At 44.5% G+C, this 18,728-nt stretch overlaps 1 protein-coding gene across 1 annotated transcript in view; it reads right to left on the bottom strand.

The window, feature by feature from the left end:
* Window positions 1-18,728, bottom strand: part of FAF1 (Fas associated factor 1) — a 379,742-nt gene that overhangs the window by 26,734 nt on the left and 334,280 nt on the right. Inside the window, exons 16-18 of the mRNA XM_074265977.1 lie at window positions 13,812-13,892; window positions 11,807-11,884; window positions 6,126-6,341 (exon numbers count right to left, since the gene is read on the bottom strand). Coding sequence (XP_074122078.1) covers window positions 6,126-6,341; window positions 11,807-11,884; window positions 13,812-13,892 — 375 coding nt within the window. The remainder of the gene's footprint in view (window positions 1-6,125; window positions 6,342-11,806; window positions 11,885-13,811; window positions 13,893-18,728) is intronic.

Below are 18,728 nucleotides of genomic sequence, written 5' to 3'. Positions count from 1 at the left end.
AAAATGTTTGTGGCAGCTCTTTTTGTTGTAGCTAGAAACTGGAAGATGAATGGATGTCCATCAGTTGGAGAATGGTTGGGTAAATTGTGGTATATGAAGGTTATGGAATATTATTGCTCGGTAAGAAATGACCAGCAGGAGGAATATAGAGAGGCCTGGAGAGACTTAAATCAACTGATGCTGAGTGAAATGAGCAGAACCAGAAGATCACTGTACACTTCAACAACAATACTGTATGAGGATGTATTCTGATGGAAGTGGAAATCTTCAACATAAAGAAGATCCAAATCACTTCCAGTTGATCAATGATGGACAGAGGTAGCTACACCCAGAGAAGGAACACTGGGAGGGGAATGTAAATTGTTAGCACTAATATCTGTCTGCCCAGGTTGCATGTACCTTCGGATTCTAATGTTTATTGTGCAACAAGAAAATGATATTCACACACATGTATTGTACCTAGACTATATTGTAACACATGTAAAATGTATGGTATTGCCTGTCGTCGGGGGGAGGGAATAGAGGGAGGGGGGGTAATTTGGAAAAATGAATACAAGGGATAATATTATAAAATATATATATATATATATATATATATATATATATATATATATATATATATATATATATATATATATATATATATATATATATAAAAAAGTGGCTATCCAGCTTCTCCTTGAAAATTTCCAGATAGGGGGCTCACTACCTGTGAAAGCTGTCTATCCTCCTTTTGGATAGTGTGGATTGTAAAAAAGTTTTTTCCTTCTGTCAAATTTAAATATGTCTCTAAGCAACTTCTCACTGTACCTAGCTCTGTCCTTGGGGTCAAGAAGGATAAATCCAGTCTCCCTCCTGTGTATCCTTCAGATACCTGAAGATGGCTATCATTCACGTTCCCCTAAGCCTTCTGTGCTTCAAGATAAACACACCTAGCTTCTCCAGCTGATCCTCCTTTGCATGATCACCAATCTCTCACCATCCTAGCTGGCTTCTGCTGATATACTCAATTTGTCAACAGACTCCCTAAAGTGCAGCGGCCCAAATGGGATACTCCAGATAGTCTGACAAAGCAGAGGTAATGGGGTTATCACTTTGGTCCTCACACTAGGCCTCTCTTAATACAGCCTAAGGGCACCTAAGTTTTATGAGTAGCTCAGCCTGAGTTCAAGGTCCACTCAGACTCGTAGGTCCTTTTCACACAAACTATTGTTTAGCCACGTTTTCCCTATTCTGTACTTAGACAGCTATTTTTTGTGAACATACCATCTTTTACCCAGAGCAGACATGTGCCTACCATTAAGTTCTCTTAAAGATCAATCCTGGATCTCCTCAAAGCCAAGGCTGTGTAGAACTGGAAACAACAGCATGTTCTAGACCATAGCAGGAGTTCTCAACCTGGGGACCTCAGGGTCACTGCAAGGGCAAATTAGACTCCGCATCGCCAAAAGCTATGAACTAGGCCCAACTATCTCATGAAATGTCAGTATGATTAATTATCACATATATCTTTTATGTGCTGAATGTTTGAGACATATGTATATACATACATATATACATATATATTCATCTATTATTGTTTTTCAAGCATGTAGATGCTGTTTAAAAAAAACAACCACCCTAACTTTGAAAGTTTTGCTGAATTCACAGTGTCTTTACAAACTAGTAAGAGGTTTATTATCCAATAAAACAAGAACAGGAAAAAGAGTGTTAGGTTTAGAGTCAGAAGGCTTGGGATTGGAGCCTGGCCTTAGAAATTTGCTCACTACTTGACCAAGGCTAGGTCACGTGATCTTTTCAGTTTCCTTATCTATAAAATGGGAATAATCCCATTTTCCCAGAAAATTTCTCTTATTTGTAGAATGCTTTTTAGTTCCAACGCACTCTCTAGGCAGTATAATATTCATTTGACGGGTATAACAGTTCCCATTTCTAAAATGTATTTTTCATAACAGGTAAATAAATGATTTGCTCTTTTGCTACTCTATGAATTCCCTGAGGGTACAGAATGTCTTCCCCATCACTGTATACCCCAACTCTGATCAAACAATTCTGAATAGAAGAGACACAAATACCTGATAGATTTATAAAACAAATGTTTAGATGTCACTAAAGAGAAGATGAATTAGGCCACTAATGCCTTAGAAAACTTGCACATCTGAGTCTGGAGGTGTGCACTGAAGAAAAAGGTAATCACTTCCCTAATCACAGGATTTTGCACAAGAAGAGATCCTGGGATCTAGTGTAACTGCTCCATGTTACAGGGTGGGTACACAAGGGTCTTCTGGCTGTCCCACAGGCACTACAGTGCAAAACTCTAGTCCAAATCCAAGTCTTCTGACTGCAAATCTGGGGCTCTTTCCATTGGACGTCACTTTGTGATTCTGGACAATAACCTCTAAGCCTGGCCTGCAAAACCCTCTACCTTCCCTAGGTCTGTCTGTCGAAATTAACAGTGAACACGACATTATATGTGGCAGACCTTTGAAAAATGTCTGCGCTTACGCTGGATTCTTAGGAGCCTGCCCCAGAGCCAGAGAAACACCTTTTCAAGGGCCCTTCATCAGCCTTCATTCAAAACTCAAAGTAAGCTAGATGAGTCTAAGCAGGTGTGTCTAGTCAGACCCTCTGGCACCACCGCTGGGCTTTGGGCAGGACACAGCTATCTTAGAGGGGGACATCCTCCTAAATTACGATGTTATCAAAGCTAAGAAAAAGGACCATTGTTAGGAAGACTCTTAAATCCCTCATTACAGTCTCTCTGAACTGACATTCCATGTTCTAAGATCCTTTCTAATGTTGACATTCTCTGCTCTAAGATGCCTCCCAACTCTGACATAAATGTTAGGTCCCTTCTAGAGCCAATAATTAAGATTTTAAAGTTTCCAAGTAAGTTTTAAAACCCTGTTATTGGGAAGGAAGAAAGAGGAAGAGAAGTCTGTAACTGTGATTTATGAACAATAATGTATGATTTTAAAATCCCCTCGAGAAACGAAATCATGATTTTCAGAGGTATCACAACTCTAAGTAATCAGGAATGTCTGGATAATTCATTTCTGCCCTCAGATGATTCCTTCCTTCCAGCTCTCCCGAACTTCAGACCCACTGGCAGACTGCCCACTCCAGGATAGTAGCCACAAAGATACACTAGGATGAGGGGAGGTGGGGTCTCCAAGCTGAGATCTGAGGGCCAAAGGGCATAGTCCCTGAATCCCTTCTGCAACCCCGACAAAGGGTTATCCAGCCTTTTTTGGACCCTCTCCAGTTAACCACCTCCTGAGACAGAGGGTTGTATCAAGAGCCACCTTTTACACCGGGATCTTCCTGATGCCCTAAGATGGTGGGACCCCTACAAGTGGTCATGTAATCACTTTGTGTCTCTTTATGTATGTGCAGGTTGCCTTCTATGGTGTAAGCTGGCTACCAGACAAGATAGCCTGTCACTTCCCTTCCCTTGTCCTAGCTCTGCCCTTAGGGTACAAGCAGAGCAAGGCTGCTCTTCTTTCAGAGGAACTGTTTCTCCATCTTGGGTGAAGGTTTCCAGCTCCTCTCTCATCCCCGATCCTTTCTCCAGCTGGTTGCTTGCCCCCATTCTCTTTCTTCCTCTCTTCCATTAAGGCTCAGATCTGGCACCGTGAAGCCTGAGAAGCTTGATTGACTCTCCCTAATCCCTGGTGCTCCTCTTCTTCAAGGAGGACCTTTGTATTACAATTGTGCACACACTCTGGAAGCTGGAGTAAGAGGCAAGCTTCCTGAGAGCAGGCAGCCATTTCTTGGCCTAGCACTGCATGGAATAATTATTAAACTCAACTGAATTTCCTCAAATGAATTTATTGAAGGGGCAGTGGAAAGCACAGGCCCCAAAGGGAACATAGGACCCTTAACCAGAGATCTATGCTTGTGACCCTGTCACTGTTCAGCTGCAACCATCCATGTCAACAAATAAGGGACTTACTGAGTGTCACACAAGAAAGGTTAGACTCAATGGCTTCTCGGGTCCCTTTACTGATTTCTGATCCCAAAGTAGAATTGGGGAAAGATCAACAGCCTCCCAATACTCTGACCACACAGTCTAGTTTAATGGTACCACAAGAGAAAGGCTATGAAAAACCAATCAAATCCACGTATTTCGCTAAATGATGAGTACAGAGGACAGGAGAGACCCACTCATACAGGGAATGAGATTTTTTTGCCTTGTCTCTCATATCTCATATGTCTAAGCAGACACCAAGTCCTGAGACTCCAATCTAGCTATTACTTAATCAAGAAGCATTGATCAAGGGCCAGACTCTGGGCTAAGTGTGGAGATCCCAAGCCAAAGATGAAGGCCCTTAGCCTCAAGGAGCCTTTACTCTCTTAGAGGCCTTTCCTCAGTCTCCCCGGCCCTGGTGACACTCTAATAACCCTGTGAGACAGCTCTTTCCTGCCTCCACGATCAGAGAATCATCATTCTTAGGAAAAGCTTGGCTCCCATCATCCCTTTTCTCAAAGGTCTCCAGCTGTCCACAGTGATCCCTGAGTAAAGTCCACGTCTCTCTGCCCAGATCTTCAAGCATGCCATGGCTGGTGTCTTGTCTCCAAAAAGCCCCCGTCCAGGGAGGACGTCTTTGCCCTCTCCCTTTTTCCGGTCTTTGAAATTCCTTCCCATGGGTGCCTGGCTCCAAGGCCCTCCCCCAGGCAGCCCCGCAGCTAGCAATGGGGCTCATCTGTTTCTCCATCAGCTTCTGAGTCCCTCGCTGTGCGCCCCACCTGAATTCGCCCACATTAAAAATGTTGGACAAGATGGATGTTGAGATTTCTTCCAGTCTGGAACCACAGGATCTTCAGAATGGGAGCTTTTGTCAGGAGCATGGGACCCTAGGAGAAGCCTCAATTCTCTATCCCCAAGCTTTTCTGCTGCACTGAACAGAGCAGAGAAGAAGCTCCCCTAGAGCTGGCCATGTTAAGCAAGCATGGCTGCCTCTTCAGGAAGACACAGGGGCTCAGAGAGGATGAGGAACAAGAAGGGACACAGGCCTCCCCTGGCCAAAGACAAAACTCTTCCAGTTGGCCGCGTGTTCTGGGGATTCATGGCCCTGAAGCTGCAAGGGCCCTGAGAAGTGCTCAAAGACTCTGCAAGGATTAGTATTTCAGAAATCAGGAACCACAGAAGGTACTTTTTATGCAGCTGTTCCCGAGGGACTTTGCTGACAAGGTGGAGCATGGAGTCCAGTCTGAAAGTGGACAGGAAGGTGAGCAGCAGGACTGGAAACTGTGTCATAGGAGGACTTCCTGAAAGCTTCGAGGGCAGGGGAGGAGAGGCTTGACCAAGGCCCAGGAGATACAGGACCGTCAAATAGCCATAGGTCACAGAATCTGAGAAATCTTCTTGTAGAACTTAGCTTCTCTCCAATTTCTTTGTTCAGAGATGGAAAGTAAGACTTACTGTGCTTAGTTCTATAGGACAGAACCAAGATCAAGACGGGGAGAGGAGCTGTCTCAGGAGGGAAGGAGGTGTTCCCCCTGCTCGCAGGTGTCAGGTGGGATAACAAATTGTTAAGGACATCATAGTTATGATTCCTGCTTCTAGAAGCATCTGGATCCTGTGATGTTGGAGGGATTCCAGGAACATTGGATTTTCCTGGTTTGCTTCATTTTGGTTATCCAGCTTGTATGATGGAACCCAACCAATCAGTATGGCCTATAAAGCCTGGCTCTGTCCTTTCGACTCATTCATATGGCCCAAATATGGAACAAATATTGTAAAAGTGGTTACTATATGTAAAGCATTGTGCTAAGGGATACAAATAGGGCAGTCTCTGCCCTCAAGGAGCTTATATTCTAATGGAAGAATACAAAGAGAAAAGGACTCTTGGCTTCCCTCTGATTTACAGGGTTAGGCCAAACCTGGAATCCATATTCCTCAGAGCCTTGGGAATAACCAGCAAGCATCGTTCCCAGATCCCCTCTAATACACAATGGCTGGACCAAATAGAGCTTCTGCCTTTTCTCTCAGGCATGAGACAAAACCACAGGTCCCTTCTTTCTTGCTTCCTCCTTAGAGAGCCAGATCAAAGGAGTTTCCCACCCTTCCTCTGGCTCATTGAACTACACAAAATCGCAAGTTGAGATTTCTTTTGACTTACGTCTCTCCGGGGAAACGTGCTCAGCAACTTGAACTCATCCCAGGGAAAGCCTTTGGAGGCCACAAAATCGAAGACAACTCGTAGCTGGCTGCTGGCCAGGAAGCGCCGCTCCAGAAACTCCCCACTGGGCGTTCGGATCCGGAGCTTACTCACGGGCTCTGTACTCTCTTCTTTGGGTTCTGGAGGCAGAGACTGTTCCAAGGATAGCCGGATAGCCTGAGAGAAGCGAAAAGGAGAGAGGGGACTTCAGCATTCATAGTCATTCCTAGCAGAAACAGCTCCTATTTGAGGCTACCAAACACTTGGGTCTCACAACAGCCTGTTATCAGTGATAACAGGATCATCACCCCAGAATTGGCCTGCTGTGGAATTAGGAAATAATAGAACCAGAATCTGAACCTAGATCTGCTCTCTTGGAATTGAGGGCACCTTCCTCCACATCAGTGATGGGAGTCAAAAGGGAAGCAGCTTATTTTCATTCTTTCTAGAATGTCAACAATCCTGATCATGGGCTAGGTCTTGTGCTTGGAATGTGGAACCATGTATTTTTCATTTCTTAATATTAGCCTACAAGATAACTAATTAAAATAAATCCCACCTTTATGACACATATTATTAAAGCAGTTGTTAACTGCATGGAGGGGATAGGTAATTTAATTGTTTGACTGAAGAGCTTAGATATTTTTGATTGAGGGGATAGTCATCAAACACTCAGAACCTTCCCTTTCCTAGCCAGCATTTAAGTTGTTAGCAACGTTTACCAAAAATATTTATGGCTGGAAACTCTACTTTCTATAGGTAGAAAAACCCAAGTGGTTTAAAAATGCCTCATTAAGCAAAGTAGAATTGAAATAAATAATACAAATATAGGTGTATGCCCAAAGAGAAATATTTAAAAAGAACTTTACTATATTAGACTTAGGAAACATAATGTTTGAAAAGATCTCAGACTGCAGGGTGTCAGAGCTAGAAGGGATCTTAACGTATAAGCTGGGAAAAACCTTACAAATTCTTGTGAAAGAAAGTGTATATCTCAGGCTGGTGTTTTCATCACTGCTATTAACTGAAGGCAAGAGAGGATGGTTCTCTCTCAGGAGAGAATGGTAGGTTTGAAAAAGCAAACAGCCAGTTAGGAAGGTGCTGAGTGAAAAAAGGACATGGATTTTCTGGACCAAAGCTATGTGAGAATGAGAGAATACTGGCCAGGGATGGATACATGCAACAAAGGAGGGGACAGGGAAGAATGTGACTGGGTGTACTTGCATGTCTAAGTCAAACTGCTGTAAGCTAAAGACCAATGGGCCTGTTTGTGGCTATCAGGTTAGATATAGTAAAAAGTAAACATAAGAGAAAACATTCAAGAAAGGAACAGTCAATAAAATTCATGACTTTATATGTCTATCCCTAAATTTCCCAAATACCAATAGCCAGGAAGGTAAACTTTTAAAAGGCCCTAACCCAATATGGAGCATTAAACTTTCTAGTTGGGTTGGAGACTTGGGTTCAGACCTATAACAAAAATACCAGGGGAAACCTTATTCAAAAGTAGCAGGACAGTATAAATGGGGGACACAGGGATCTTACAATTTTTATTTAAAATATTAAGTATCTTCTGCCTTTACATCACTTCCATTTCTGAATAATATCTCCCTTTCTTCCCCGGTCTTTGAAATTTTTAAAAAGAAAAATGAAGTTCAGCAAAATCAACAATACACCAACTATGTCTGGCAAGATACTCAAGGTTTCATGCTCAGTCCACCTCTGCAAAGAATGTTGGGAGGAACATTTTTCCAACTTTTCTCTATGGTCAAGAGTCTCAGGAATCATATTTACATAGCATTCAGTTTCTGGGTTGGTTTTTTTTTTTTTTTTGAGGCTGGGGTTAAGTGACTTGCCCAGGGTCACACAGCTAGGAAGTGTTAAGTGTCTGAGACCGGATTTGAACTTGGGTCCCCCTGAATTCAGGGCTGGTGCTCTATCCACTGCGCCACCTAGCTGCCCTCCTTTTTATTATAGCTTTTTATTTACAAGATATATGCATGGGTAATTTTTCAGCATTGACAATTGCAAAACCTTTTCTTTCCAACTTTTCCCTTCCTTCCCCCAGATGGCAGGTTGACCAATAGTTGTAGTTATCTACACTGTTTTTGTAGTTTTAATTGTTTCCCTCTGCATGCGTTCATCTGTCTTCTCTGAATCCCTCATATTTCTAATTTCTTACAGCTCTTCGATCTGTTCCATTTTTGTACCTCACCTTGTTGAGCCACACCCAATTAGTGGTCATCTCTTTTGTTTCCAGCCTTATTGCTAACACTGTAGATTAAAAAGCTATGCTAATATTAGTGAGGAAATCCATGAACCAGGAAGGGAGAAAAACTGATTAGGAGTGTTTGGTGAAGATCACCACATTCAACTCAACAACCATTTAGCGATGTATTTGGCATTTGGCAAGTACTTCAGAAATGCCTTTGTACCTGAGCACCAGGGACCATGCCGGACACAGAAGAATGCAATTAGTTCCTCACCTCAATAAGCTTGTGTTCTGTCACCATAATGAGCAAGAAAGAAAAATTACTCCTATAAGAACAAATGCGCCTAATGGGAAGCATCAGCTTCCTGGAGTGCTGTGCTTAGCCCTGAGAGGCCCATTTTAGGAAAGTTAGTGAGAGACTAAAGAACATTAATGGAAGGGCAGCTGGGTGGCGCAGTGGATAGAGCACTGGCCCTGAAGACAGGAAGACCTGAGTTCAAATCTGACCTCAGACACTTAACACTTCCTAGCTGTGTAACTCTAGTCATGTAACCCCAACTGCCTCAGCAACACCCCCCCCAAAAAAAACCCATAAAAAACATTAATGGGAGAACAACTAAGATGGAGAAGAACCTCAAAATCCTGTCATATGAAAACTGTTTATTTATTTAGAAAACTTATTTATTTAGAAGATGAAGAGGGTTTGGGGTCTAAGGGATAGGGATGAGGGCATGGGAACCCTGGTCAGTTCCTCAAAAACTGTCACATGGAGAAGGGATTAGTTTGTGCTGTTTGGCCTCAGAATTGCATACATTTAGTCCTGAAATCAGGGAAAAGTCCTAGCTATCCAAGATTGGAAGGGGCTGCCTCTGGAGGGAGATCTTTAACAGATAGTTTAGAAGATCACATGTCAGTTATGCAACAAGCATTTATTAAATGCATATGTATACCCATGTTTATATGTGATAAATTATAAAAATAGGGGCGCGTGTGTGTGTATAAAATAAACTGGAGATAACCTCAGAGGGAAGGCCTTGGGGAAAAGGGTAAAGAAGGGGAGGTTGGTGGAGGACAAAACTTTGAAAGGCCTCTTGCAGAAGGTGGGATTTGAGCTGAGTCTCAAGGAAAGCCAGAGGAAACCAGGGAGCAGAAATGAGGAGGAAAGGCGTTCAGTTATGGGAGACAGACTGAGAAAAGGCCTGGAATCAGGAGATGGAGGCCCTTGAGTGAGGAGGAGCACAAAGGCTAGCATAGCTAAGCCGTAGAGTGAGTGAAGGACACTCATTAAGTAACTTGCAAAAGCCCCGAAAAGGTTGGGCCTGTGGAGGGCTTGAAAAGCTGGAGAGATTATTTTATATTTGGTCCTAGAAGTAACAGGGATCCACTATGTAGCAGCAATATGGTCCAGTGTGGATCATGTGATATAGCACCTGAAGTTTCTTTATGTGATTTTGTAAAACACGTCACAAATGAATGGAACCTTAGAACAGGAAATGGCAGGGCTGGGAGAGGGCTCAGAGATCACCAATTTCTCCCTGTCTCCCTTAGTTTACACAGAAGGAAACTGCAGCTCTGTGAGGGGCAGGCAGATGCTGCAGGGCACCCACCTGTGGATGGCCAGTCGGGCCGCCTACTATGGCTGTGGGCCAGCAGGGCCCTTTCTATGGCGGGTCTGGTCTCTTCAGCAGACCCCTCTGCTCTTCCTCCTCCAGCATCACCTGCCTGCTCTCCATTTTGTTCTGACCCTGGCCCTCCTAGCCCCCTTTGCCAGCCCAGCTCATATTCCAGCAGAGAGAATGGGGGAACTCAGGAACCTCCCCAGTCTCTGCTGCCTCAGGTCCCCATGTCTGTAGCCCACTGAGAGTTGTGGTTACAATGACCCCCAGATGGGCAGAAACAGGTGAAGGATGCTAAGGGAGCAAACCCCAGTCAGAACCACCAGTTGTAGGCGTGACAAAAGGAGGATGCTGAGCCCAAGAATAGACAAAGAGGCAGGGGCTGTCCAAAGGCAAACAAAAAGCCCTTCTGCAGTGCTCGCTGTAACAAAACAGCTGCTTCCAGGAGGTCTGAGGGCCCAAGTCCTGGTGAGCCACTTCTATTTGATGTGAGCCAAGATTTGTTGAAGGAAGGACTTGGAATCATAAGGCTTGGGTTCAAGTTCCTGTTTCAACACTTGTCAGCTTTGCCAACAGAGGTAAGTTACTACTTCTCTGAGCCCCAGTTTCCTCATCTGTAAAATGGGGATAAGCATATTTATCCTACCAGCCTTATGGGGTTATTATAAAGAAAGTATAAAAAGTATTCTAGATAAGTGAAGTTTTATATTATTGATTGAAAAATCTTTTTCCCCCCATTGGCTTTTATTTGTTACAATCCTTCAGATGGCTTTTAATTCGCCTAAAGAAAGCTTTCACATTGGGTACTGGAATAGGTTTGTGGTAAAAGGATGATTTATCGGACCGTGTGGCTCCATGGGGCCACCAACTAGAAAGGACAAGCATTTCTGGTCCCGATGCTAAGGGTGGGATCATTGCAATGGCCCGAGCCACGCTTAGGACAGCAGCAAGATGATGGAGGCAGGCCTGCTGCCCCTGCCTGGACTTACAGGGATTGTGCTGGAAGCAACAGGACAAGAGGGCCCAGCACTGGCAGCAGGGACACGCCCTCTAGATCCACGGCCAGAGGCACTCTTGTTTGTGGGTCTTAGCCAGCTGCAGGCAGGCTCCTGTTATAGGCAACGGTGTGAGCTAAAACGAGCTGGACACCCCTCAGATCAAAGCTTTTGTAACCAACAATACATACATGTTGATTCAGTCTTAAATGCCCAATAGATGAACTTGAAGGCAATGGGAGCCACTTCAGCTTCTAGAGCTGGTAAGGACCTGGGCCAGGGTGGATACAGTATGAGTAGGAAGAAGTCCTCATCAGCTCTTACTTGGATTTTTACAATAGCTTTTAAACCATAAAGAGATGCTTCCTTCTACATTTACTCATCAAACTCAAGTGGCTCCCTACTGCCCCCTGATAAAATGTATATTCTCTGCTTTGACATTTAAGGCCTGCCTGGCACCAGATGCTCCCACTCAGGGCACCTATGATTCACCCCAATTGTCCTCTTGTGCGCTCTCTTCCCAGGCTGTCCTCCAGGTGTGGAACACTTTCTCTCCTGGAACTCCTGACTCTCAGGCTCAGCTCAGATGCTTCAAGGGTCCCCTCCTGACTTCTCTTACTCTGAGTCTGCTTTAGGGTGCCCAAAATAATTCCAAGCAGATAAGCCTCAGGAAAAGGCCAGTGAGCCCAGGGATATGGAGAAGTGAGACCAAAAGGGAAAACTTAAAGCCTGGGCCTGGTTTTGCAACTGCTCCAAAGGCGAGCCAGCCCCCTTCCTCTACTCCAACCCTCCCAATTTCCTGAGTTAGGAGACACCTACCTCCCGCTCCTCTTCCTGTTCTTTCCGCATCTGCTCCAAACGAGACTGTTCAGCTACTTCTCTCTCGTGGGCTTCCCTCTGTTGGGAAAAGAAAGCTGGTATTATGAAGATGTGGGGTGACCCCCAGAGCTAGACACCGACCCTGGGGTAGAAATGGAGCTGAAGCCCACCGGGCTCATTCCACCTGTGCCAAAAGGTCTTCAATGTGTCCCCAGGGCTGAAGGTAGCCCAGGATCCTCACACTCCTTCCATTTCCTGTATTCTCAGCTCCAGCCAAAAAGGATTATTAGTCACTCCAGGAGGGACACACCTGGGACTTCCTGCCTCTCCACCTTTACCTCCAAGATGTTTTTCTTTGCCTTCCTTGCCTCCTGACAATTAGGGACTGAAGCTGTGTCATCGGGTTCTAGGGGTCACCTAACCTAATCCCTCGCCTGACAGATGAGGGGCACTGAAGACCAAGTTGGGAAGGAACTTGTCCAAGGTCAGGACATCTCTGACCTGGATGGCCTCCAATCTCCAGAACCAAGTCAGCGTCTGGTACTAGACTCACATCCACCCTGGGCCCAGCCACAAAGCTTTCCATGGCCACTTCACACTTCGTTCCTTCTCTGAACTTGACCTGCTCCCAGTGCCTAGGGTTTCTCCCATCTCAAGGGAGAGAGCCAAGAGGCCTTTACCCTCTTTACATCTCAACCTCCTTGTCTATTCAGGGGAGAGGGCAACTTCAGAGGGTTAGAGCAAAGGTCAAAGGAGAGGCTGGACATAAAATGTTTTGCAGACCTTAAAGTGCTACACAAATGCCCATCATCCATGATGAGTACAGTTCTCAGGCTGGTCTGTAAACAATACACATAGACACTTAGCAAAGTACTGAAGGTTCTCACAGGCCTGCTGAGCTCTTCCTTTGCCCAATTATGGCACGACTGCTGGATCTCTATCCATCATCCTTGACGTTGGCAGCACTTGCCTCCTGGGGCGAGGTGCAGCTCTCTGTCCCTGGTCTTCCTTCCCCCAGTGTGGAAGCCAGGCCAAAGGCTTGTAAGGCAGCTGGGCCGACTGCTTTACAGTGATGTTACTGGGAGTTAGAGTCCAGGACCAAGTGGTAACTAGATCTCAAATCAGTGTATTAGAAAAAACCGGCTATCCAGAGCAATCCCAATAGACTTTGGATCGAAAAAGCCATCTGCATCCAGAGAAAGAACTATGGAGACTGAATGTAAATCAACACATGCTACATTCACGTCTTTTTCTGTGTTATTTTCCTCTCTCCCATAGTTTTCCCTTTTTGTTCTGATTTTTCTCTCCCAACATGATTCATAAGGCAATGTGTATTAAAAAATTTAAAGAAAAAACCAAAAAGCCTGATAATTTTTAGGTATTACTTCTGGAGGAGAAGGAGGGAAGGAGGGAAGGAGGGAGGGAGGGAGAGGGAGAGGGAGAGGGAGAGGGAGAGGGAGAGGGAGAGTGAGAGGGAGAGGGAGAGGGAGAGGGAGAGGGAGAGGGAGAGGGAGAGGGAGAGGGAGAGGGAGAGGGAGAGGGAGAGGGAGAGGGAGAGGGAGAGGGAGAGGGAGAGGGAGAGGGAGAGGGAGAGAGAGATTGAGGAAGGGAAGAAGGAAAGGAAGGAGGGAGGGAGGGAGAAAGAGAAAGATATTGTATATGGAGAATTTGGTGGGCTGACAAAAATTCAGTTCAAGTCAGTAAGCATTTACTATGTGCTGGTACATAGCAGGATACAGACATAGATGAAAAAGGTTCCTGTCCTCAAGAGTCCATATTCAATTGGTGGAACAAAATAGGTACACGGAAAATCAAGTACTATTTAAGGAATGCTAGCAGTCAGGATCTGATAGTTTGTTTTGCTTCTAACTACAACATCTGCCTCCTGTAAATCAGAGAGGATGGACTAGGTGTATTGAGAGCCAGTCAGAGAACTAAGATTTCAACAATGAAGGATCCCTTGGATATCTCTTTCCCTCCACATACCCCATGCTTTAATACGCACCTTAGCCCGGTCAGCTTCCAGTGACAAACGATAAGCCTCGTCTTGCTCCCTCTTCATGTTCTCTCGTGCTTCACGCTCATCCTAAAGGAGAAAGCACAGAATGGATAAGAGATGAGATTCCCCCAACACGATGGCACTTCACTTCTGGGGAATCTGACAGAGCTCAATGGTAACAGTAACGTGGTTTTAAAGTAAAACCTTTTAAATTAACAAACATTTATTTCCTTCTCTTCCCTATAGCAAAAAAAGACAAGATGCAGTCTTGTAAAAATTACATAGTCAAGTAAAACAAACTCCCACAGCAGCCATGGCCTAGGAGGTCAGTGGCTGATTTCTGGCCCTGCATCTCGGGGAGGATGGGGCTGAGAAAAGTCTCTGAAGTGAAAGGCCGTCTCTGGCTCTCACATGAAGAGCACATACTGACCACATCCCAGGAAAATGCTTCTCTCAGCCTTCTGGGCGTGACTGTTTGGAGAAGGCACCTTTGGGGGGAGTGGGTGTGTTCCTCAGGGAGCAGCTCCCAGATCACTGAAATCCCTAATTAGAAGTCAAAGTCAGTATTGATGTAAGTCTTTGGCCAGGCCGGAGTATTTATGCTTTGTATTATGTAGCAAAAATTAAGGGAGAAACAGACCATAGGAAGAGCTTCCGTGTGGGTCAATTCTGTTTACAGGTAAGTAAGAATGGCCTGTCATTATGCTGTTATACCCATTTGCCCAAATGAGGTTCCTTTCAATCTACACAGCTGAAATCCTTTCAGTTAGAATGTTCTATTGATGTTACAATTGTATGGCCATGTAACCAGTCCCGCTGAATTAACAAAAGTATTGTAAATAAACAACTTGACTTTAAAATAGACTATTGTGGGCGCTGAGATGACTGGCTACAGGGATGGCTTTGTCACTGAATGGGCAGAGCATCCGTCACCTGCTGCCTAGACAAAGGAGTGCCCCCTGAACCTGGCCAGAAAGGATGCTTTTATCATGTTCATCCTACTTCCCTGGCTCTTCATTCAGGTGCATCATCAAACTCATTTGGCCAGTTGCTTCCCCTGCCCTTCTATACTGATTGGTATTGTCCCATCTGTCAGAGCTGGCCTCTGTCCATCGCTGAACTTGTACGGGGACCACAAGCCTCTCTCCTAGCCTGAGGTTATCTTCACCTTCATGTCTTGGGCATTGTGCAGAGGGCCTGGCACACAGGAGTAGGACAGTTAATATACTAGAGAATGACAGACTTTCAGAGCTGGAAAGGAGGATCTCTTGAGGCACTGCCTCCAAACCAAGAATCCTCACTAAAGTTATGTTCAACAAGTGAGTGTACAGTTTTTGACAGCCAGTCTCTAATGGTGGGGGGGAGGGGGGAGAAGAGGAAAAATCCATTCTCTGGAGTTGCTCAGAAGTTTAAAAGGATCAAGATGAAATACACCTCTGTGAAACCTCTTTTCTCACCCCAGCTCTGCCCCTGCAGGCCTAGCACACGCAAGTCCCTCAAACTTGCTTTCTCTCAGGAAGGAACGGTGTCCTTCCCTCAGGAAGGTTCTGAGCAGAGGCACAGAGGATGGGCCATCAGCACCACGTTCTGTGAGAGCCACTCTCTTTGATTGCTTGCTGCTGACTCATAGACTGAGCTAATCCTTTACAGCCCTAGGTCTCTGTCCCATATGTTTCCACTGGCCATGTCATTTCCATCTTGAGAAGCTATTTGACTGAAGATTTTACCCTCAGTCACTTAAACTTCCCTTTTGTTCTGATTTTTCTCTCCCAACATAATTCATAAAGTAATGTGTATTAAAAAAAATTCTATTTCACCTCAGACTCTTTTTGGATTTGGCGTCTGTCATCCAAGGCACTGGCTGTTTCTCCTAGCCTTGTGCCAACTGCAGATTTGATGAATGTGTCACGGATGATTTCATCCAAATCACTGATGAAAAAGTTCAAGTGCTCAAGGCCAAGCAGGGATGGGATTCCCAGGGCACTTAGAACTCTCCTTTAGGCTGATAGCACAAAATTATTGAGACTACTCAGAAGGACTTTCTCCCCCCTCTGCTTCCTGGCTAACTTCTGCAAGAAGTCTTTCTCAATTCCCTTTATTGCTTAGCACTTCCCTATCACTCAACCCCTCCACTTTACCGTTCAGGTAAGTTGTCTGCATAGTTGTTTTCAGGTTGTCTCTCCTGTTTAAATGGAGGGCAGAGATTTGTCTTTTAGGCACTTAGTAAATGCAAGGTGACGCCCTGACTGACTGCCAAAGAAAATGGTTCCAATGAGGAAGAGAAGAGGGAGCTCTGTAAAGATAAGTTGTGTGCAAACAGGGAATTCATCCAACAACTTAAAACATATTGAAAAAAAGACACGGTCAGAAGTTGGCAACAGAAGCGAGGGCTCGTGATGAAGAAGGTGAGAGTTGCACAATTCAGACTCCTACAGCCAAGTCTAGAATGTGCTGAGGCTAGTGAGCAGTGCTGAAAAAACCAAACAAGGTTTTACCCCTTGAAGTCGTGCTAAGGCGAAGAGGGAAGATGAGACAATCAGTCCCACTGCCTGGGCAGGAGGCAATAATCAAAGATGGTGGAGGGAACTATGAATTTCCTTTTCAAGATAAGAGTCAGAGGGCAGCCAGATGGCCCAGTGGGTAGAACATTGGCTCTGAAGTCATGAGGACTTGAGTTCATGGTCTCAGACACTTAACACTAGCTGTTTGATTCTGGGCAAGTCACTTAACCTCAATTGCTTTGCCAAAAAAAAAAAAAGAGAGAGAGAGAGAGTAGGAGAGGCAAAAGAACTAGCTGATCTCAGCAACACTGTTCAAGAACTGGCTAATGGCAATGGAGAATCAATCACAGAGAATGGAAATGGTGGGCCAAGACTAAAAATGATCAAATTTATCTCAATTTTCAAAAAAGGATTGAGATAGATTCTTCAAACTATAGAAAAATGAACTTCAATCTGATTTTCCACAAACCCCTAGGACATAAAGGAAAGGCTTATGAGAATTTGGAAAGGAAAGCAATCAATCACCAAAAGCTTGCATGACTTCATCAAAAACAAGGGTGGTCTTTTTGTGGTGGAAAAGAACTGGAAAATGAGTAGATGTCCAGCAAGTGGGAATGGCTAAATAAGTTATAGTATATGGAAATAATGGAATATTATTGTTCTATAAAAAATGATGACCAGGCTGATTTTAGAAAGGCCTGAAAAGATTTACACAAACTGAAGCTGAGCAAAACAAGCAAAACCAGGAAAACATTGTGCAGCAAGATTGTGCCACACTCAACTATGAGAGACTTGGTTCTTCTCATCGGTTCAGTGATCCAAGGCAATTTCAATAAATTTTGGATGGAAAACTCCATCTGCATCTGGAGAGAAAACTATGGAGCATGAATGTAAATGAACACATGCTATGTTCACTTTGTTCCCTGTTTTTTCTTCTTGTGGCTTTCCCCTTTTGTGTAGCGTGCTGTCGTCTCCAGAAGCTGCCGGATCGCTCTCTGGGAAGAGATCTGCTGTGTTTACTCAAATCTCTCAGACAGATTCTTCTTCCTGTAACAAACCGTTGTCTCCAGGCAGTTGCTGTTAACTCTTGTCCAGAGAAGTGACTTCCCTTCCTGCAGGGAGCCCCGTCAAGCCTGATGCAATGCAGAGTCTTCTTCTTGAATCCTGGCTCTGAATCTCCTCCACCTCTTATCCTTCTCCAGGCCGATCTGCTCTCTGGGCCCAATGCTGTCTCTTTTATCCTCCCAGAGAATGGGCATGGGATAATGCAAGGGCTTCTGGGAGGAACCACCCCAGCCAATGAGCTTGCCCCCTCTATCAAGTCATCCTGAGTTCTCACCTTGTAATTGTCCAGACAACCTGAGTTCTCACCTAGTAATCCTAACATCTCCCCCTTTCTTTTGATTTAGAACATAGGACAGTCATGACCTTGAAACATAAATCCATCAATATGGGAAGTGTTACAGATAATTACATAAATTACATAAGCACATAGTAACATAGTAACATAATACATTCTAGAAGTATATAACAAATAACAATCAAATAATCATAAATTGAAAATTTATAAATGTCCATAAGTCCATTGTCCATTAGTCTCATCTTGTGTGAGGAAGTCCAATGATTCCTGCTGGTTTTAAAGTTCTTTAACAGTCTTTTTATTAGCCATGCTCTTTCGGTGTAGGATGTTTCTTAGATCTTCTCCTTTATTTTGAGGTCTTTCTCTTTTTCTGTCTCTCTCTGATGGACAAGGCGAATATGACTCGTTGGCACCCATTTGATTCCTTCTCCTGCTGAAGAAATACAAGCAAACCCTCTCTCCCAGGCAGTTAACCTATCTAATTACCTTCTATTTACCACTTTCTAAATCTCTTCTCATCACCTGGCAATTACATTGGAATTGTTTGCACTGGACACAGCCCTGTTGGTTTAAAAGGCCTGTATTCTCCCCAAGTGTAATCCATTTTTGCAATCTGATTGCCTTTTGGCTCACTTATCAGGTAATCCCTTTCTGCCATGTGATTGCTTTTCTGCTGGTTGATCACATCAGAGTCCTGACCTTCTAAAGGCTCTTTCGGTGTAACATCAGCTGCCATCATCCCCCAAGTCTTTTTTGCCTGGGGCCCTGGACCTGGGCCCCTCATCCCATTTCCCTGAATTATTCTACACTCTGATGCCCAATGGAGTCCTCTGTTGCATTTTGGACATGGGGTTTTAGGTCTTCTTTCACCCTGTCTTCTCACTGTATCTCCATATCTACACTGAGCTCTTAGATGTCCAATTTTTCCACATTGAAAACATCGCCGAGTTTCTCTAGAAGTCCCTTGCCAGAAGGGACCCTGTCTTTCCACATTCATCATTGTCTGGGTGTAAAACGCATTTGTTCCCACTGTAGCACAGCGTCTTATGATCTCCTCTAAAG

The sequence above is a fragment of the Sminthopsis crassicaudata genome, chromosome 4 (assembly GCF_048593235.1).
Source record: "Sminthopsis crassicaudata isolate SCR6 chromosome 4, ASM4859323v1, whole genome shotgun sequence".
NCBI classification, from domain to species: Eukaryota; Metazoa; Chordata; class Mammalia; order Dasyuromorphia; family Dasyuridae; genus Sminthopsis; species Sminthopsis crassicaudata.
The sequence above is the reverse complement of the archived record's forward strand: the minus strand, read 5'-3'. Positions and strand labels throughout refer to the sequence as shown.